This window comes from Botrytis deweyae (assembly GCF_014898535.1).
Source record: "Botrytis deweyae strain B1 chromosome Unknown BDEW_007, whole genome shotgun sequence".
Taxonomy (NCBI): Eukaryota; Fungi; Ascomycota; class Leotiomycetes; order Helotiales; family Sclerotiniaceae; genus Botrytis; species Botrytis deweyae.
In genome coordinates this window covers 784,947-805,654 of record NW_024066214.1, presented here as the reverse complement: position 1 = coordinate 805,654, position 20,708 = coordinate 784,947, and the positions used below count along the sequence as shown (strand labels likewise).

The following is a 20,708-nucleotide window of genomic DNA, read 5'->3' as shown; positions in this document are numbered from 1 at the left end:
TGTCGAAACGCAGTGAAGTGTCAAAGCCACCAATAGTCTTATATAGTATTGTTTCTGTATGCATCCTTCCACTTTATCGCATTCCGAGGAACGTCTTTTTCGGATGCAACTTCTGTTTTGGGTGGAGAAATGAAAAGAGGATGGAATAGACGTTTTAAGTTAGTCGTAGGATGGAGGTGGAGATTTGTTGTTGATACTTGGAGTCGTTGAGTTGGTGCTGTATGGAGAAGATAAGATTGTTGGGGAGTGAATTTTTGAATCGTGGGGATGAGAAAGGGGAGAGAGGGGAGAGAGGGGAGAGAGGGGAGAGAGGGGAGAGTTTATTTGTTGTTGGAGTTGCTTTTCTGATTTGTAATTTTTGGAGTCAAAAGGCTTTTTGGGTAGCTCAAAGTCGCATGCATGAACTAGGACCCGTGTTGTCTGTGGAAAGAAGTGAGAGACATTTGTTTTAATATAAGAATCATGGATTTGGGGAGTTAAGAAACTGGAGGTTGGATCTAAGAGAGTCGCGAGGATAGTTGAAGATGTTGAAAGAGAGAATGAGTGTAAGAATTAGGAAGAGTAGTGATGAAGATTCTCTCTGAAGGAGAGAAATCTCAAAGGTTAGGGACAGGGTGAGTTTGTTGATGAGTGATTAGGATGTGAGGCTCTGTTTGTGTGGAATTTCTTCACTCTTTCTTCTTGGTGAAGGTGTTCAGTCCACATCCATTGCAAGCTTGTAAATAGATATATCAAAATGGACAAAAATTCTTCTTGTTCATCATAACAGCAGCATCCTTTCATCTTCCATAACACCACAATGATGCAACAAAAGCTTGTGTTGAAAACTCCAAGATTCCACAGTGAATAGTGAATAGTGAACATGACACAATGAAACTACAGTCCAATTCATATGTGGAATTCTTCAGCTAATTCTTTCCTGACAAAACCTTGGAATTGCCACAAGCCGTATTATTCACTCATTGTTTGGCCCTAACACCTTTGAAATTACCTAGGTACATGAAGTAACAAGATAGTATTCTAACTCGGCTGTGCTGGAACCGAATTTGCACAACTGCAGTTATTCCAAATCTATTTAAAATTCAAGAAGAAGCATCATCTTTTAGATTTTACATCCATCAACAACAAATTCTCTTCAAGGTCAGAATCAGAAATCCTTTCAGAATAGTTTACTCTGTATCCGCATTCTTCGCGGTCATTATTCTAAGAGGGAAAGACTGTGGTTTTTATTGATAAATTTCAATAAAGGGGAGATTTCGAGTAAGTTTTTCCTTTTCCCTCATGTGAAATTCTGCAGAAATTCCAACCCCAGATCTTCAAACTAATGCTATCAAATGATATCGGAGCACTTGGATTTCCAATCAATACTTATCAATCCGGCCTTGAAAGATACTTTGAAGATCAATAAAGCTAACACAGAATATAGGCGCCCATTCTTTGCACCACCCAAGCCTCACTCGTCAATCATTTGTTGAAGTGAACTTCACACAACAAAACTTGATCCAATTTTCCGGATGTCATGGCAGAAAACCCCAAAAACCAAGGCGAAAAGCCACGGACTCCACCTAATCTTGCGACAGTACCATTTGGACCAGTACCGAAAACAGAATTGACGCCAATTGGTCAAATACCTCCGTGGAAGTCTTCAGATCAGCAACTTCAACGTCGAACTGTTATGGAGCCAAATTCTATGGAAGATATGCGACTTCATTCCAGCCGTCCAAATATCCCACTTCAACGTCGAACTGTTATGGAGCCAAATTCTATGGAAGATATGCGACATCGTTCCAGGCGTTCAAGGAGTCCAAGCCCACCTCGACGACTTGACAAAAAATCAAGATTTATTGAAGAGATGCAACCGCAATCCAGCCTTCTAAATAGCCCACGTCGACGTCGAGATGACATTGAAATGGAGCTAAAGTTTATGGAAGATATGACACCTCAAGCCAAACGTTCAAGAATTTCACTTCTATTTCCGAATTTAACGGAGTCAAGGTCTACTGATGAAGTGCAGCTTACGCCAAAATCTATTGAAGAGATGCAACCTCAAACCAGGCGCTCAAATAGCTCACCTCGGCCTCCTATTGTGATGAAATCAAAGTCTGCTAATAAAATTCCAACTTTGGGCGAGATACCACAGGTTTCACTCAAGTCGTTGAAGGCCATTCCAACAACCTCTTCCAACAACGATTCCACAAAGCGAAAACGTGGAAGACAAACATTTCATAAATTTTCAGATCTTCCGTTAGAACTTCAAATTATGATTTGGCAATGGTATGGAAGAATCCACGCAAACAATAAGCCGAACGTCATCAAGATTTTCCGCTGTTATAGACCTGTGCTACAAAATCTCACGGTGAGAGAGGATCCATCACAGCGGATCTCATACTTTGCCATGAGTTACAAGCTTCCTCCCATCTTTTATGTCTGCAAACTTACTTTCAAAATTGCAAAAGACTTGTATGAGAAAGAGTTCCAAGTAATTCCAATGATCAAGGATGATAAACAATTGACATACTTCAATGAAGATAGGGATATCATCGCTTTGGAAGATGCTCATGTATTGAGGGATTGGAGATACAACCGCCAGACTGAAGCCGAATTCACCGGAAGGACGCATATGAGCTCAGATCGGCCTGCTGACGAGACAATCACAAGAAGAATCAACATGAAACATCTCGTTATTGGTGGAACAGACCGATCACAGATCGAGGCGAGGCATCTGGCAAGGTTTTATGACTGCGAGTCCATAATGTTGGCGGTACCTTATTTGCTTCGCAGCAGATTCTTCTCCACGGAGGACAGAAACAAGCCCGACCGTGAAACTATCTCATTCTTTCGTGATCGACTCTTACGCTTCTGCAAGGAGGAAAGACAAGGTCCTTTTGTTAGGGAAGACTATCGCAGAAAGCCCATCCGTCCAGTGGTAGTTGAGCCAAGTTGGGATACGACTGGTCGGTCAATATCCAACCCAATGTTCTGTGTCTGTACCGATGACGAGATATTATATCAGCTGGTATGTATTATACGTTAGAATATCCTCAGTTTCTTATCAGATCTGAATTACTGACACATGTGTAGCACCGTTTACACCCTGCAATCACGAATTTCATGAAACCACTCCCCGGAGCTGCAAGTTCTATCACTTTCATGAGCGAATTGAAGTTCTCACACAAGCATGCTAGGCTGTTCGAGTACCCGTGGGAGTTCATTGCAAAAAAATAGTTGGGGAATTCTTGAAGGTTCGTTAACCTAGGCGATGATGTGGAAGAGCAAGAGTGCTTGCAGACTTACCATCGGTCTGCTTCATTTACTGCCAATTCACGTCCAAGATTGCGCCAAACTTAAATTAACCACGAGGAAAACAAACCGATTTGGAGTTTAATGAACATGGTTCTGTTGCCTTGGGGTATTAACATAATTGGAGAGACTAATGGCCTTTCGACAAGTTTTATTCATTGGTGGGAATAGTGGAGTTTTCTTTCTTCCAGCAGATTGGAAGACTGGAAGACTGGAAGATTGGATGGAATACACCCTGTTTTCAATTCGACATCTAGCAATCTGTCTGTTATCTGTGGCGCAGAGACCTTTGTGAATCCATAGCAGAATTACCTTGAAATTAGTTTTTTGGAATTGCCCACGTGAGAATGTGATTATGACTTGAGCTCACCACACTCTCTAATCATCACTAGTAGTAATGCTCTACCTACCTACCGAGGTAGTTACAAATGTTCTTTCCTGATAATCTGAACTAAAGAAAGACTCAATAGACTCCATGGAGCTTAATAGATATTCCATGCATTCACTTGAGCAATTAGGCAAGACTTTGCATGAAGACTCGATAGTTCTATGCCACCCACTAATAATAAATGCAGAAGGACTAGCTATTATATATACCAAGGAAGCCGTTCTCTTTCATCTAGGACTTTCACTAAAAAACTACCTATCTTTTGATGACTCTGGTAGATGCGCAGCTTTACGTTGGTAGGTAGCTATTGTAAAACTGCCTATCTGTATAGTGTGTTGGGTGAAGCATTATTCATACTTGAGCCAGCACATTCACTTCTTTGTTACGGCCGGAGAAATGCTACAGCTACCTAGTCATAGTATGGTTAGGAACATTCATTTTTATTAGAAGATAAGACATTGTTAGAATTTGGGGTATTCAACTATTTGCCCTTCGACTGTCTCGGCTATATATGTAATAAACTTTGTTCTCATATCAACAACTTACATACAACAATTTCAATCTTCTTGCTTCTCGACTCGGATTTTTCACACTTTTTTGAAATTCTCAACCAATGCGCATTTATTGATCGACTTCTCATACACTGTCCACAACTTCACTTCTTTGACCTGATAAGAGCCATTCGTCATACCTAGTCACTACCATTCGCATTACGAACTTCGAACTTCCTCAACTTTTACACCATTACCTCCATCATGACTGTTCTCACCCAGTTTACGGTATTTCCCAAGCTTTCTGAAGAACTGAAGGCTATGATCTGGGATTTGGTTTCGCAACAACCTAGTCAAATCCGATTTGAACACTACATCGTTCGTAAGACAAAATTTTCCAAGATCAAAGACAAGGAGCTTGTCTCTGAAAGGGATAAGATTCTTTCTGGCAAACATCCTGATTATCCCCGCCCTTGGAGGCTGAAGGCTGAAGGCAGAGTACCTTCTGTGCTTATAACTTGCCGGGAATCTCGCTATTGGGCAATGAAGCATTATCATTTGGAGTTCAAGGATCAACTGTATAGCAAGGCTCTATGGTTCAACCCTAAAGTTGATATTATAACTTTCGATACGATTAGTACCTTACTTGTATTTATTAAGGGAGGTTGCACCCTCTTCGGGCGAAGTTTGTCTTTCAAAGACAGCACTAAAATGCCTGTCGTGGAGAGAATAGCTTTGCTTTATTCTATTGCACCATATTCGTATGATGTTGCCATGGAGACTACAAAGAATTTCCCTCAATTGAAGTCGCTCGTTATGAGAACCGATGGCATTCGTTCCGATGCCGTTTTGTGCGACAGTGATAGATGGTTACCTGGTCCAAGAATCAGTTTGCCTTCTCTTAGAGTCCGAATGAATCAACTATGGCATTCTGATGAGTGGAAGGCGATCAGAGCTTACAGTCAAATTCCAGAATTGCGAATTTTGACGGCAGATGAGATGTGGAATACTGTAAGTCTGACGGAACACTTTTTATATGGATGACATCCACTAACATTTCCTAGGGTTTAACACAGCCATTTGGTCCTTCCAATAAACCACCCAAGCGTCGACGAAGAAATCTCAAGGCAGATCCAAATCAAATGCCACCAGTTCGTCGATCAAATCGAATCAAGTCTATGGAGACAAAACAATACCTCGAAGACTAGATGAATGCAAAGAAAATGATCTCATTCAAGACCCTACTTTACAAAGAGACAGTAGACTTTGGGTTCCGCGTTTCGTCGTACAATCACCACTCTACTCGAAGTGTCTCCGAGCGACCTGTTATTTTGAGGGTTTTTTTCTTCAATAACATGGCTGGATCAACTGCTACCTCTGAATGAAAGTTCGCTTTGCTTATCTAGCCGCTTTATTCAATAATTAAGCATCATCCATTTCCTGCTCCTTCATCGCACAGCTGCATACATAACAATTCGAAACACCCCATTGATTTTCCTACTCGCAAATACAAAGAACCCAGCACTTGCGTGGCCTCAAGCCTTTCCAGACTGCTTTTCTACGACATTCTTCTTGCACCACTTGTAGCTGCTCAAAAGCTCATCTTGCTTCAGCCGTGTCCTCCACATAACAACAAATCTCGACAGCTCCTCTGCACTATAGCTTTTCCTTATTACGGATCGAGAATCAGCTCTGTCGACGTAATTCACACATTGACGATTGTCGCCGGTGAAGGCAGCATGGAAACTTGTACAACGTGGATTACTGGCTGGTTGGGGATTTCTCATTTCAGAAAGTGGCAGGATATGCAACCGCTGGGTGATTTATTGACAACACGTTTAGTCAGGATGGCTGGTGTTTGACAGAATCCTAGTTGTTATCTTATTTGTGGTTGTTTTATCTCCTGGAACAGGATCCGCTGGGACCCTGAGCTGAGGAACATCTTCTCAATACGATATAATCTGGGCACAGAAAGAAACATGCCATAAGCACCTAGGTAGTTGAATTAAACTTTCTCAAGAACTGAATTCAAATTTCATCCGTTAACTAAGTTTCTTCTTGAAGAATATGTAATTGTCATGGAATAATAATACGGTATCAGTGCCGTGCATTCATTATGAATTGTTGACTCCAACTCCTGTAGGTAAACTGTGAGATATACTCCAATACCTAGCTAATAGTACAAGGCTCCGTTCTTTCTCGTATTATAAGACTGGAAACAGTATTTCCCGTCTCTGTTGTGCTCCATCAAAACACCAAAGATCCCAGACCCCTCACATACACCCATTAGTGTTTTCCATTCTGCGAGACTCATCATATACATGCTCATGCCCGAACCCATAAAATTTGACGCCTTTTCCACAGCCAAGACTTCTTTGTAACCGCACATTGTCATGAAGTAATCCTCAAGCCATTGCCTGCACTCTTTATTCATCCATTCTGTTTCTGGGATGTCCTGGAAGCATTTTCGAGGAACTAGTATTTCATGTTAGCAAACTGACGGGTTTCGCAAATCTTGGGATGACAGTGAAGATGTACCTTTTGGTGCAGATCCACAACTTGGTAGAGGTGACTCAGATGAGTTGCTATCCATGCTGGTATTCATGTTTGAGAAATCGAAGATGGGCTTTGCACCGCTTGTTTGCGAGCTCGTGGGTGCCGTGGAGCGGTATGGGGGAGGACACGTAAGGTCGTCGTCTGAGTCTTTGCGAGATGAAAATAGCTTGAATGGACGGCGATTACCAGACATTGTGAAGAAATGTTTTTGTATTTTTACGAATAGCAATCGAACAGCTGCTTTATATTTCACAGAAGAATGAGTAGACAAAGCCAGTGCAAGAGGAAAGAAATCATATGGTACGTAAGTGGGAAAGCAGACTCTTAAATGAAATGATATATAATCTAGTTCTAAACTAACCCGAAGCCAAGGTCATAGATTCACAGTGTCTTCCAAAATAGTGGTAGTACATAACATGATTGACATACATAGTACACAACGTTCGGGTAACTTGTTCTTATCTTCAATTTTTGTGTATGTTTTAGGTAGGCACTATAACTTCCTAATACTGTTCCTAACACTGTTCAATTCTACACCAGTACTAAGCATGAAGACGATGAGTTAGGCGTGTAGACTAGAAGAACGCCAGTCCCAAACCTTAAATTGGCATCGCTCGGCAAGTTTTTGGTTCAAAATTCATGCTGACCTGGCATACCCGAGTCACCAAAAGACTCAGATGCGTTTCCTTCTTCGACAATAACGGCTGAGGAGACACTTCTATTGTTATGTGTGGTATTATCGCGCGGCATAGGTATTTTGATTTCTCACTCAATACACCTGATGGAGCCGAGATCTTCACGTGATAGCCTTACCCAAGATCGTCCGACCAACGTTTTCGTTAGCTTCTTGTACCAACGTTAATACCCCACGAACCAGGACTTGGCATTTCGTAGTGATTAAGCTAAGGTCTTTCCTTGGATCATTGATATGCAAGAATCGTGTGCTAATTTGGTGTATATGAAGTACCTCTCGAGTTTCGACAAAAATCACCTGGAACCTAGATATGTCGCCAATTTCATGGTAATGGGAACACACAATTGTCAGAAAATCTTACAAATAAAAGCTGATCCTATATTACATAATTCTTGAACCAAAAGAACATCAATGGCCCATATATAAGAACCATAACCCAGAATATCCATTCATAAACACGACCATCTATTTCCAAGGCTGTCTATGGGTAAAGCAGAATTCCACCAGCGACGCAAGCAAGCTACATTGTTTCTTTGTCTATGCTGATTCCAAAGCTTTCTTGGAAAGTTTCTTGGTGTTGTATGTAGATCCGACTTCAAAAATTGAGTCAAAAAAAGAAAGTGTCGCGTTGGCACTACTCCTAATCATTGTTAGTAAGTTGTGGATCCAAGATGTTGGAAGTAGAGGATTCTTCACTTACATTGATCGCTGCTCACCTTGTTCCACGGCTTCTAGAATATCATCAAACTTGACAATACGGACTTCAGGGGATCCTGGAGTGGCAATCCCTTGCCTGATACGGTCAGCTTTGGCGTCGTAAGAGAGCCTCTTCACCTCCTTGTCAGACCATATCTCCTTGAATGTACCCCACCAAGTTGGCGATCTTTCTGCAATGACTACACGCTTGATACCATCCCAAATAGCCAATATCTCAGTCAGAACATCTTCCTCGCTCTCGCCACTACCCCAACCGGCAATCATCGAAAACACATTTTCGACTTTTTGGATCTCTTCAGAGATGACATGGTCTTCTCCCGATAGAATTTCGAAATGCTCACATGTGCTACTACCAACAAGACTTACATAGTCTTGCTGATAATTGAAATAGATAGGATTGCGAAGGATGCCTTTGAATATGACCGTGTATTTTTTAAGTGCTTCTTTTCTAGAGTCGCGACAAACGTGCAGAACTACCGGCATGATATAATCACCCCGGAACCCTTCCTCTCCTGATCCATCTTCGGCGCAAGGTTTAATACGCACAATCTGTCGATCATCCGCGGCCGCAGCCCAGATCATAAGCTGAAGTTCCGCCGGTAATCTGGGAAAGAGACAAAATGAACGCCGGGATTTGAAATAAGGATCCAAATTGTGGTCGACGCCGATGATGAGAGGATTGGGAGGTTCGAATAGCTGCAGTTGACGAAAACTAGTCTCCATACGGAGAAGATCGAAGGTTTGTGGATGCATCTCTTCAATGTTTTGTAATTTTTCTGCGAGGAGTTGTTAGTTCGAAGAGAATGCGCAAGTGTTTATGGGAAATTCACGCGTCTTTGTACTTACTTTGGTACGGCAGTAGAGGGCAACAAAGTGAGTAGTAGACACCAATCTAATTTGCTTGCCACCGCCGTATTGACAGAAAAACTGTTCTTCTGGGATATGTCCTTCTCTTGTACAAGTATATTTTGTTATGAAATTCTATGATTTCTCAAGTAAACAAGAGACTAGTTGTTTGATCTGTAACCGAGGTTTCACCGATTTATAAATACAAGAGATCAAAGTGAATACACAAATTGATAAACACAAAGATCCAACCTTGGAAGTGATAAAAGTATCAGAAAATAAGCGCCTCAGAGCAGGGATTAAAAACTTGGTTTCAAAGAGCTCTCAAAAGTCAAAGAATTTCAGAGCCTTAGCTTTACTGGAAAACATCGACGGTTATTCTCAATTCGAAAACGACAACACACACACATTATACAGCTAGCTTCATTACAAACCAAACAAGCCATGGCAGTCACTACATTGGAGAAATTCACATGCTTTCCCAAACTACCTCCCGAGCTCCAGTTGATCGTTTGGTCCTTTTGTCCCTATGTCGACAAACAGGTAATTAATATCGCAGATGAATCGGATGTAGTTTTGGGTATAGGTTCATATAGCGGCATCGATAGAAGAGTAACTAGACCGAATCCACTTGCAGTGGACTTCCCAGAGGCAAATTTTATCAATGTCCAGTACAAAGTTCCCTTACCTTTGCAAATCTGCCAACAGTCCAGAAACGTGGCTCTTCAGCATTACCGACGAGTTGCTACTACATATGGCGACACCAAGTACGGATCACCTTTCTACATTAACTCCCATCGGGATTCTATTATTTTTGAGGACATAATAGCCGTTACGCCACCTCCTCAACTTCCAACTAATTCTTTTTGGAGGTATAACGGAAAAACTCTTTCAACTCCCGATGGTGGAAATCTCTGCACTTCAGTGGCCACTTGTTGGGCTACGATCGAGCCTCCAACTATAGATCATCTTCTGTATACGCTGTCCAAATTCCCAGATGTTAAACATTTATACTTTCTTGATTGCCCTTCTGGACCCTTCCCTGTGTCACATATGTCAAACTATAACATACAGTGGATGGGCAGGGATAGAATGGAGGAGCTCGCCAATGGATACATAGATTTGCTATTGAAGTTGACGGTAGGTGGAACGTGTAATTGTTCACCAGACTCAACAGACATAAAGGAACGCAAGGGTATCTTCCGGAGCACTTGGAAGTTGCCACTAATAAGCTGCATTACCATCGAAGAATGGTGTCTCCAGAAAAACGGAGGCTAAATGATTGAAGGTGGGTTGAATCAGCGTGATGAACTTGAATCACATTCCCACAAGACCAAACCCGAACTGACTATATCTAGTAGGAAGACCCTTCGCCAAAAGTTAAAAACGTGATGGGTCGAGAAGCAGGAGCATATTGACTACCTCGCTCCGAACATGGAATACGCATTTCTATGCAATCACGGCGTTGGTTGTTTTTCAGGGTTCATCTTTTTCTTATTTTTTTCTTTTCAGGAAAGGACTTGAACAGGAAGGGTTCAAAAGACCTTGTTTTCAACAATGGTATGGTGGGCCAAATCTAGTGGGAGGGACCACACGCAAGGAGTGTGGCAGGCAAGTCATAGCAAGCAAATATTTCGGGAGTACAATTTGGGAAACAGAGTTGGGTACGTGGATTTGCTGCTTGATACACCTTACCTAGTTACTGAATGGATTCATTATTTGAGAATGTAATTTCCGCAACTGCTTTTATAGAATTGTGAAAAGTGAGACGGACATGTTAATTTTTAAGCGTCTGATACTCTAGACTTCTTTATCGTGACAGAATGTGATGGTCCTATAAAGCAATGATCGTTGAAGACAATTGTTTCAACAACTGACTATTAACCATCGTAGGTATCTGAAATGGTAGTACAGCACTGTCAAATAACAAATAAGAATTTATACACTCTCCTACGGCAAGTAGCAATGATACCGTGACTTCATCCAACAACTCACTTACTCAAAAGATTGAAACATGCAGCTGACTCATGGTCTCATTTCCTTGGACATCATTCCAAAAAATAATTTTCTGACTTACCATGCACATCGCTACTGCAATAATGCCTCGAATGAAAGTCATATACTTGATAAGACCATCAGAGATAAGTGTAGATTAGAACAGTAAGATGAAGCACGTAGCCAACATTGCGTTTCCTCCCTCGAATGAATTTAGTCCCCAGGATGTCGCTGCGTTGAGACTTGCTATTGTTTTTACGAAATGATGAATAGCAGTGCAGGTGAGATTACAGGACGCAGTTGGAGCTGTGGGGCCAGAAGCAAGGTCAGAAGCTGAGAAGGCTAGCATGGAACGAAGGAGACAATCATGCTGATACGATATTAGTGATCCAACCAAAAAGCTATGGCTAAAGAAGTTGCTCACGTTTGATCCGATGCTTGGTATCTCATGAGTACGCACGGAGTCATTCCCAATTGTATGTGGGGGTATGCTTCCTGAATGAAGTGGTGGGAAAGCCGAAATTCTACCATGCTAAAACTAGACTCGCAATTTGAATAGAGTTAGGTATTTTTAAACCAGGTGACGGTCTATGTATTGAAGTCTCGGAGCATGCTGATTGAATCTCCGGACATTCACAACTAAGCCCTCTGTGGTCGCAATAGTCACAGACTGGGTGGGTTTCTTTGCACTAAAGATGGTATCAGTATAGTAGACTTCGAAAGAGCTCCAGAGTAATACTTTCATGCGGGTTTTCTTGCAGTTTAGACAGCCTTTTCTAGATTTCTTGTGCCCCTTGCGGGCCTTCCTCTCGGTGCTGACGAGAGTTTCAGACGGAGCTTCCAGAGAAGAGTTCGTAGAATCAAACTTGATTCATTCCTTTAACTCTCCATGCTCAGGCACTCAGCATGTGATGCTCACAGATATCTTGATGTTGCACTTATCTGGACTTGCAATGATAAAAGGATAAGGGGGCAACGAGACTCTGAAAACCACTGGAACTCGTGTAGCCTTGAATTGGGCTCTATATAAACATTAAAGTCTTTTGCTTCTCCATATCATTCTACTTGTATACAGATTTTAGCCCTAGTGATAGATTATGCTGCCTGAAATAAGACGTGTCAGCCGGTGAGATGTTGTGGCTGCTTTGGCTTATTTAGCGAGAACCACTCGAATAGGGGAATTATGACAAGGTTATTCCTTGCATCACATTTTCAAGCGACGCTAGTCTTCCAAGTCCACAACATCAAGGTCTAGATCCGTTGACATCGGTGTCGGATGTATATTAGAAAAGATCGAATAAACGGTTTACGAAATCGTAATTCCAGTATCCGCAGCTCCGTTCCAAAATTACAGGATATGATTCTGAAAACCAAAATATGACCACGTGACTTGAGATCCGCACATCAACGCGAACATCACTTCGATTGGACTTTCCCTAGAGATTTCAATTTCAGCGAAACTACATTATACTTATCGGCCAAACAGTTAGCTATGCTTTACAGTAGATCTAATAGCAATCTCTCCAGTGGAGACAATTGTAATTTCGAACTCGTGTTTTCCTTAATGCAGAAGTGTGCACATTCACAGTTGTTGAATCATTAGCGTAATAGTGGCCAAACATCAAATATGCTGCTAGAAAACTCCTAAAATTGGTGTTGACTGTTTTGTTGATTTCACTTGTTTCTGTTTTAGAGGTCATAGATATCTTCTATGATGTTTGCTTCACGAAAGTTTGAGGTCTAGTTGACAACCACGAACAAATCAGTTGAAAATGGCAGATATACACCCCAGTGGTATTTCTTAACCGTAGTTTCCTTTTGATCAACCTTCTTTCTAGGCTTTAATGGCAAGCAAGAAACTACTCGCTTTAGAGCAAAGAGATGAAAGAAGTTGGAACCTTTCTCAAAGGACGTCTCGTCTCATCTCTAAGCAATCATATGGAGAATTATGAAAAGTTACCTTGATCTTGTCTTCTGAGTCTGTCGTATTCACCTCTCAACTAAAGGTTAAGCGTTTGAATCATGAAATATATAGATCTAATCCCTAATTCGATACTTTTAAACTTTCATGCCAAGCATTGTTAATGAATATGTTGTTCTTCAAGTTTGTTTCTTTCTGTGTAAATGAGCAAGATATGGTCCGAGCTCCTGGTCATCTGGGTAATTTATTCACAGCTCAGCCTTTCTGAATCCAACATATTCGAAAGACCGAGGACTTGCACAATCTGAACCATCAAAGTTTTTCTCTCCTAGTGGTCCGGTGCAGCATAAACTCACCTTTTCACACACAAGCATCTGGGCAGGAAACCTGGAAATCAACTCTTCATATATTACGCTTTACAAAATCCTCGAAACTTCGACCTACTACAGCTCCTTCAGAATATTGCAACCTTTCCTTGTACAAGACACAGCTACCAGTCATTTGGTCAACCGCAAGCGTACATAGACAGACCATCACCGTTCTGTATCAACACGATCAAGTTCCTTCAGTGTAGAAAAGATTTACTGGCGTGGTAAATGTGAGTTTCAATCTTACGTCTTGCTCTATTGATGATATCTTTACTTACGTGTTCAGCTGGCAGCATGGATTCACAGCCCCTGCCTTTATCTCCGAAGCAGACTACCCATAAAGGAGGTTCATTGACAATTCAAAGTCTCCCACCGGAGCTAAGTCAAGCGATCTGGAAGTTGTCATTGAGCAACAATCGATTCATAACAATACACTGGGCGTACAAGACGAATGACGATCTGCATAGAAACTCCGTTGCCAATGACTTTCATGCCACCTACGATAAAATCGAGGCCCTAGAAGTTTCTTCGGAGTCGCGCACCCTTGCATTGAAAGATTATAAATTGTGCTTAGGCAAAGATATGCGCCATCCGATTTACATCAACGGTAACACAGATATTCTCAGATTCACGAGTTTGACACTTACACAGATCACCTACGCTTCACACTTCAATGGTGTCTGGGGTATCTTGAGCGTTGAAGCTGCTAACATCAAGCGCATTGCTGTTGAGATGCGAAACGATTCTAATATTTCCGAGGCTCGAAGAACCTTAACTGAAGTAAAGTTGTTGGTTTCTGCCATCATGCTGTTCGCTACCTTGGAAACGATATTCGTGCAGCCATCGTGCGTCATTAGTCCATCTTCTGAGGCAGCCTTCCGCGCACAATTTGAGAAAAAAATGCCAAGAAACTTTAGCTTGTACAAACCCTCTGGGGGTGAAAAGCGCTATAATGTTCCTGAAATTGTGATCGTTTGCCCCCAGTGCGATCCAGATTTCCTCAAGGCATGTCAATGTTAAGAGTCTATGGCGTAGATAGCTATCGTGCGAGGAGTAGGGGCAAGACTTTGAGGGGACTCATGAGAAGATATTTGGTATTTCAGGTAAAACGTCTATTTGGGGAATGGGGTTGATTTTGATGGGCCAAGCTGCACTACTGTAGTCCACCATTATACGATGCATTCATCAGATATGTAAGTTCAGCGTTTTAGAATTGAACCATAGTACTACAGCAATAGAATCTTGATTCACTCCAATATTACTGCTTCTTGTATTCTTGCCGTGCCAATTTCTACAAATATATCTATATAATAATCAAAGTAACTCTGCAGCTGTTGTTCCTATTCCAAACCATTCCCAAACATTCAGAATAACAATAATACTTCATGATGTCTTCTGAACAACAATCACAATCCGAATCATCGAATCCCTCCAACACTGACAGCACTGGAAACTTCGCAAATCTTCCTCGTGAGCTTGATGATATGATATGGTCTCAAGTTCCAGTAATCTCAGGCCCACGCTTGATCAAAATTCGTGCCGATCCCGATGTTCAGAGTGGCGAGAAACAATTTTAAATGAAAATCAAATTATCTGGAAACCCCAAACGCCTGATTTTGAACGCAAGAGCCGTAATTCTTTCCCACCACAGACACATGTTCGATCATAAGATCACAAATCCTCAGATTGTGAACACCGCGAAGGACACCTTTATGTTCAATGGGATCAGTCGGTTAAATGAGTATGTTCAGCATACGGGAGCTATTATCACCAAAACTGGTGCAGTGTACTCGGAGCCTGCGTGCTATCCAACAATGCAGAACCTAGTAGTCAGACTATTCCTAGATATTGGAAACCCGGGCTCAGAACCATATTCTGTCTGGCTCAACCGTCTTCGCGAGGAAATTGATTTCGACAAGTTTATCTTGGAGAAAATTCTACGCGAGCTTCTAGAGTCTGTCAGTAAGGTACAGAGTCTCAAAAAGATATATCTCCTGACTGAAGAGGAGCAGATGCCGGGACCCAGACTTGTTGAGCGGATTGATGGTAGGCTCATGGATCTTTTTGCAGAAGACGATGAGTTGCAAAGACGCTATGGGGAGGGTCTAAGAATGCCAGAAGTTGTGTGCCTAACGAAGATGGAATTTCCAGTGGAGTTGGTGAGAGTAGCTCGCAGATACGCTAGACCATGATGGTTTCCTAAATGCACTCGGAAAACATAATGTAGCATTAGAAGCCTGGGGCTTTCGGATCGAGCCTGTATCTGATATTATCGTCGGGAGATAGAGTGCCAACAGTACATAGCAATTAGACAGACTCCAAACTAATGGTATGATATTACTTTTTTTAACTCAAGTGAATTCGGTACATCAAGCAATAGAACCATTAGATCTCGGTGAAAAACTTATGAACCACGTGGCGTGACTTTTGACTCGTGCCTCATCTCACCTGCCACTTATCATCTTCCAGCGAAGCTACGCATATATAAATGACCAATATTTTCTCTCAGATGCATTATACCTAAGGCTCTCAAATAACCAAGAAGATTCTGCAAATGGCGACTCCAATCTTAGGTCAAAATGGAGGCCCAAATCCCGTCGAAATAACAGCAGCGCTGGACCCGAAATTCTGGAGCCTCAAGAATACTGGGACAAACGACAAGTTCCCTCCACAACTCATCGAGATCAAAAAGTACGATTTCACATTTGAAGTACTTGCAAGTAAACAATCAAGAGAGAATATTAATCGCAGGCCCTGGATCGTTAACTTCGAGGTCAAATCAATTCGGAAATCACAAAAATTCACAAACCTGGTCAACTTCACCCCTCGTGCTTTGCATCTCTCACCAAATTGTTTCAAACTCGACTATAAGATCAAGAATCCAATGTTATTTCGTCCTTCTTGCGACGTTCTCTTCTTTCAGGAGCTTGCTCACTTGAGGGAGTATGCTGTAGCAACGAAAGGCATTGTTACCAATCATACTGCGTCGGGCCCGGTGACAAATGAGACTTTTCCAAAAATCGAAAGAGTGGTGGTTAAATTTGGAGGCCAGACATCAATAAGTCGTGATTTTCGCGACATTTTGGTGGAGCTTCTTCCAATAATCAAAGAAGTCGGAACACTGAAGGGAGTCATATTGTTGGTGGGACAAAAATCTCTTGAAAGAGGTGAAGTAGGGATCTTGCGGATCGATGAAGACTTAAAAAAGCTTGTTGATGAAAGCTCTGATGTGTATCCACCCCCAGTAGGTGTTTTTATGCCCAGGGTAACTTGCATGGCAATGGAAACTTTTGAATCGACATTTGGCTGGTATGGATTAGATCAAACGGACGGGTGAATGGTGCTTATACCTGCACTTGGTTCAAGACTTTGAACGCTTTCGAGCACCAGAATGGGTAGTGGTTCCTTCTGAATAGAGGCTGGGCAAGATTTACAGCCAGAGGGTGATGTAATGAGACTAGAAGTAAGAAATGATACGATGGTTCCCCTATAAGAAAGGATTTGGACTATAAATTCTTTGATTTGCAAATGCCCTATAACCTTATCCTGCGACTTTCCGATCTTGAAGCTCCTTCGCAGTATCGTGTGCAAACTCTGTAATAGGCGATGAGGCAAGGGATGACTCTCGAATCGAATGAATCGAATGCCCATAACAAATTGAATCTTTTCAATGACCCGGCAGACCTATCAGAACTAAGTCTGTAGTTACTAGCTTCCGGGCGATGCCAAGATGTGTGTCTCATTTATGTTGTGCCGGTTCGATGAGATGGAAGCTTCCAAATACATCGAGTTCCCTATATATTTGATTCTTTTCTTCCTTCACACACTCTCTCCATAGCAAGTTGGGTTTCTTATATGTTTTCCTAACCTATCGTACAGTATTCCAAAGAAAAAAACGGCGGACTGCAGGGTAATAATGGGGTGGGCTAGATCCACGCTGACAAAATCTCCACGGATTTGCCCTTTCGAGCTGCAAGATTGTTATTTGTCGTCCGCAGCAGTTGCTATCGATTTTATGGTAAGTTTCATCTCTTCAAATCACCAAACTTTCTCGGGAATTTTATATTGTTTCCAATATCAAAAGGCAATTGAGCTTTAGTACTCGTCATTGAACAGCTTCGCTGACTAAGCCGGAAGAAATCCCCACCACCCTCCAACCTATTGCTAAGCCACTATTGTTCAGTCTTGGTTTCAAGCAAGAAGTACTTATTACCATCAAGCGCATCCGGCCTGTATCAAGTCAACTTTCGAGAATATACTTTTATCTCTTGGGAGCTCTACGCCCAAGGAAATCAAACACAACGAGAACCATCGCCTTATAACAACTCCGAGAGTTTGAAAATCTAAGAAATCATGTCTGAATTGGAAGCAACGTCTACAAGCTTCATGAAAGTGCCAGAGATGCGACTTGCAATCTGGGAAGCCTTAGTCCCACCGCCCCGACGAATATACATGCAAAAATCCGGCTTCTCTCTTTCGGATAATAGATACTGGGTGGCAAAAGTCGAGTCTGATTCCGGGTCTCTCACAATTCCAAATCCGTCTATCCTAGGAATATGCGCTGAATCCCGAGATTATTTCATTCGCGAGAAAGGATACACTCTGCTTAGCTCTTGTCTCATAAGCCCAATATACGTAAATTACTCAAGAGATCAACTTTGGTTTGATTCTTTATCTCGCCTTTGGAGTTACGCCAGGAACGTTTCTTATCGACGTCGCCTGGAAAGACGCAGCGGCCAAATGAACGAGGAAGTTTTGCAATTGTCTAGGATTAGAAAACTTGGCATAAGTTTGACTGGCAAGGAAAATATGGGGCGGTTCTCTGCCCGTATAATGACTCATATAATCATGAGGCTCTCCGAATTGGAAGAGGTTATCTTTGAGCTTTCAAAAGACGGATTTGACAATTACAAAGCTTATTTAGAAGAAAAACTAAGCGGCTATGAAGAAAGGCTACGGGGTTACAATATCCTCGATCCGAGAGCCCCTCCTAGACGTATTTACATAATGCAGGAAGTTGTAGCTCCTCCTGAAGATATATGAGCGCGGACTTCTTGAATTCACATGGAGCTTTAGAGACGAGAGAGGAGGATGAGAGGGTTCATAGGTGGCGGAAGGCCGCAGAGTGATGGGTGCTCGGAGACATTCAAGGTCTCGTGATAAAATCATATCTTCAACATGTGATCTACGATTGGATAGAATTATACGAACAAGCAGGAGAACTTGATACTACTGAAAAATCCAAAACAATTGATCCAAAACGCATCGGTAACCACCACAGCGAAGCAGTCACTTTGTTTGCCAGCCTTGGACCCGAACTTCACATTGCTATATGCGAGCTAGCAGTGGCGGCTGCAACACCTGCTTTGCCGGAATTGATATATCCCAGTGTTGTAATTAGTATTTTCCGTATTTCAGTTACGCCCCACTTTAGTGGTACGTATTGATATTTATGATAATATTTCAGTAATTATTATTGAATTATATATCACTGAAAGTATTCCATATTTCAATAATATTGAATATCACTAACAATATACCGAAATACGGGAATTTGTATATTTCTATTCAAATATTACATATTTTGAATAATCTCTTTCCTTATTAGGCTTAAAGTCAATCAAAATATACAATATTCAAATCAAAATATATAAATTCCTATATTTTAGTATATCTTCAGTATAGCTCTGTTTATATAATACATACGAACGTGGATATGATTAGCTATTATACATACTAGTGTGCGTATTATACTCTCTATATCAGCCACAGTAATACTATCGTATACTAATTACAACACTGATATATCCATTCCCACATCAACCAGAACACCCAGAGGATTGTTTAGAAAGTGCAAAATGGGCCTACCGTCAATTAACCACAACTCCAAATCTTTTGATGACTCTCGATACTACACGTTTCTCAGGAGTTCCGAGGCGTGGGATGAAAAATTTATGACTTGTTGTATGTTCCAATTATCAGCGCAATGCTATTCCGCCCCTCAGCCGACTTTCTCAGTTTTTGTGATATGCATCGCATGAAATAATACACAGATATGGTCACACTACACAAGTTCCACCAGAGTTCTGTGGTGAAATTCAAGAGAGTTTCTATTGCTGCTTATCCTGTCTGGCCAAAATACCCCTTCCGCTCGAATACCGTTTTTCAGCAAGAGCCCGTACAAGATCCAGCCTGAGAGATATGGAAGCTCATCTTGCTTTTCGAGGATCTCCAACACAATCTTCCACTTTCTGTATATTTGGTTTTACGAAAAGTCACGGAAGGAACGTGGCCCACTCAGACCCCGAGATGAATTTGGATTAACTTTCAGCTGCTCATCTGAGGGGACAACCATATCGTTGATTGCTCTGGCAGTGTACCCAATTTGGTGGGGTGTCACCCTTCGTCCACTTCGCGAAGACTTTGAATACCAACACAGAGCTCATAGTAATTGGGTCGATTATTAATTACACATCCTATACTCTAGCACGATATTTTGCTAGGTAGTTTTCGAAGCTGGAGGGTTTTGTCGGGTTTATATGGGCTAGGCTTCGAGGTTATCTTTGTATCATAGTTCATATTTGATCACGTGCCGACAACTAGTTGAGTGTTAGATGATGCAAATTCGCTGGTTTTTGACATAAATAGATTTTTTATGGGCTAGACTGCTCTTTACTTGTGGTTGAACGTCTTTCTCGTGCTATAGTGGACAAACTTTTTCGAATTGGGCGCTTTTGGGAGTAACACCGTTCAAGGTCCAAGGTAGTCATAGATACTAGTAAACATCGACCCAGCAATGCTGCTACCATTGCAGCCTTGCTTGAAAGTAGGATTGGTGCCAGAGCTTCTATCAAGGAATATAGGCTAGTACGTGATACTTCAGAAGATAGTTGGAGTCAGAGAGTTGAAGAAAGACAAGGGAAGTTGCTTGGGGATGTTTTGGGTACCTCTGTAAGTTGTCGATCGAGGCAATGGAAGAGGCAATGCTCGGGTTATACTTGATGACTGGGGGATGTAGAGCACTTCTACGGCGATTAGCTGAAGATCCCGTGGGATTAAGCTATACCCATACACATCATGACTCGGATCTATCGCAACCACCCGTTTCACCACTACATGGTGCCACGATATAGTTCTAGGTAGTTTTTATGTCTCTGGGGAGTGGGTGATGCATGATTCATCAGTAATTCTACATGACCCAGTGATTTTCTTAGTATCAGCAGCCAAGAATAGAATATTGCTCTTTTCTAAAGAATTTCCTGCGTGATACAGCTTTCCGCCCACCAGCCGTAGCATTTTGTCTCTCAACCAAAGATTAGCCAGAATCTTTAGAAAATTTGCTGCGCTGTATCTGTAGAAAAGCTACTCGTCTATATTGTACTTCGGTATTATTGAACTGAGTCCCTGGAAACTACAGGAAGTGCAGTACATC

At 41.8% G+C, this 20,708-nt stretch overlaps 10 protein-coding genes across 10 annotated transcripts; 8 read left to right on the top strand and 2 right to left on the bottom strand.

The window, feature by feature from the left end:
• Positions 1 to 1,519: 1,519 nt before the first annotated feature.
• Positions 1,520 to 3,225, top strand: EAE98_003964 (uncharacterized protein; the record flags this gene model as incomplete). Its single annotated transcript, XM_038951584.1, has 2 exons — positions 1,520 to 3,016; positions 3,082 to 3,225. The coding sequence occupies 2 exons, from the start codon at positions 1,520 to 1,522 to the stop codon at positions 3,223 to 3,225; spliced, it is 1,641 nt and encodes a 546-aa protein (XP_038812057.1).
• Positions 3,226 to 4,443: 1,218 nt separating this feature from the next.
• On the top strand, positions 4,444 to 5,387 carry EAE98_003963 (uncharacterized protein; the record flags this gene model as incomplete). Its single annotated transcript, XM_038951583.1, has 2 exons — positions 4,444 to 5,190; positions 5,244 to 5,387. The coding sequence occupies 2 exons, from the start codon at positions 4,444 to 4,446 to the stop codon at positions 5,385 to 5,387; spliced, it is 891 nt and encodes a 296-aa protein (XP_038812056.1).
• Positions 5,388 to 6,352: 965 nt separating this feature from the next.
• EAE98_003962 (uncharacterized protein) lies at positions 6,353 to 6,928 on the bottom strand (the record flags this gene model as incomplete). Its single annotated transcript, XM_038951582.1, has 2 exons — positions 6,353 to 6,654; positions 6,718 to 6,928. The coding sequence occupies 2 exons, from the start codon at positions 6,926 to 6,928 to the stop codon at positions 6,353 to 6,355; spliced, it is 513 nt and encodes a 170-aa protein (XP_038812055.1).
• A 1,038-nt stretch (positions 6,929 to 7,966) lies between these two features.
• Positions 7,967 to 8,899, bottom strand: EAE98_003961 (uncharacterized protein; the record flags this gene model as incomplete). The annotated part of the gene is made up of 2 exons (XM_038951581.1): positions 7,967 to 8,069; positions 8,130 to 8,899. 2 exons carry the CDS (start codon positions 8,897 to 8,899, stop codon positions 7,967 to 7,969), a joined length of 873 nt encoding a protein of 290 aa, XP_038812054.1.
• A 537-nt stretch (positions 8,900 to 9,436) lies between these two features.
• Positions 9,437 to 10,270, top strand: EAE98_003960 (uncharacterized protein; the record flags this gene model as incomplete). The annotated part of the gene is made up of 1 exon (XM_038951580.1): positions 9,437 to 10,270. The coding sequence occupies one exon, from the start codon at positions 9,437 to 9,439 to the stop codon at positions 10,268 to 10,270; it is 834 nt and encodes a 277-aa protein (XP_038812053.1).
• Positions 10,271 to 13,570: 3,300 nt separating this feature from the next.
• Positions 13,571 to 14,296, top strand: EAE98_003959 (uncharacterized protein; the record flags this gene model as incomplete). Its single annotated transcript, XM_038951579.1, has 1 exon — positions 13,571 to 14,296. The coding sequence occupies one exon, from the start codon at positions 13,571 to 13,573 to the stop codon at positions 14,294 to 14,296; it is 726 nt and encodes a 241-aa protein (XP_038812052.1).
• Positions 14,297 to 14,664: 368 nt separating this feature from the next.
• Positions 14,665 to 15,468, top strand: EAE98_003958 (uncharacterized protein; the record flags this gene model as incomplete). The annotated part of the gene is made up of 2 exons (XM_038951578.1): positions 14,665 to 14,833; positions 14,906 to 15,468. 2 exons carry the CDS (start codon positions 14,665 to 14,667, stop codon positions 15,466 to 15,468), a joined length of 732 nt encoding a protein of 243 aa, XP_038812051.1.
• Positions 15,469 to 15,830: 362 nt separating this feature from the next.
• On the top strand, positions 15,831 to 16,613 carry EAE98_003957 (uncharacterized protein; the record flags this gene model as incomplete). The annotated part of the gene is made up of 1 exon (XM_038951577.1): positions 15,831 to 16,613. One exon carries the CDS (start codon positions 15,831 to 15,833, stop codon positions 16,611 to 16,613), a length of 783 nt encoding a protein of 260 aa, XP_038812050.1.
• A 1,016-nt stretch (positions 16,614 to 17,629) lies between these two features.
• EAE98_003956 (uncharacterized protein) lies at positions 17,630 to 18,319 on the top strand (the record flags this gene model as incomplete). The annotated part of the gene is made up of 1 exon (XM_038951576.1): positions 17,630 to 18,319. The coding sequence occupies one exon, from the start codon at positions 17,630 to 17,632 to the stop codon at positions 18,317 to 18,319; it is 690 nt and encodes a 229-aa protein (XP_038812049.1).
• An 85-nt stretch (positions 18,320 to 18,404) lies between these two features.
• On the top strand, positions 18,405 to 19,317 carry EAE98_003955 (uncharacterized protein; the record flags this gene model as incomplete). Its single annotated transcript, XM_038951575.1, has 3 exons — positions 18,405 to 18,432; positions 18,476 to 18,572; positions 19,104 to 19,317. 3 exons carry the CDS (start codon positions 18,405 to 18,407, stop codon positions 19,315 to 19,317), a joined length of 339 nt encoding a protein of 112 aa, XP_038812048.1.
• Between the last annotated feature and the right edge of the window lie 1,391 nt (positions 19,318 to 20,708).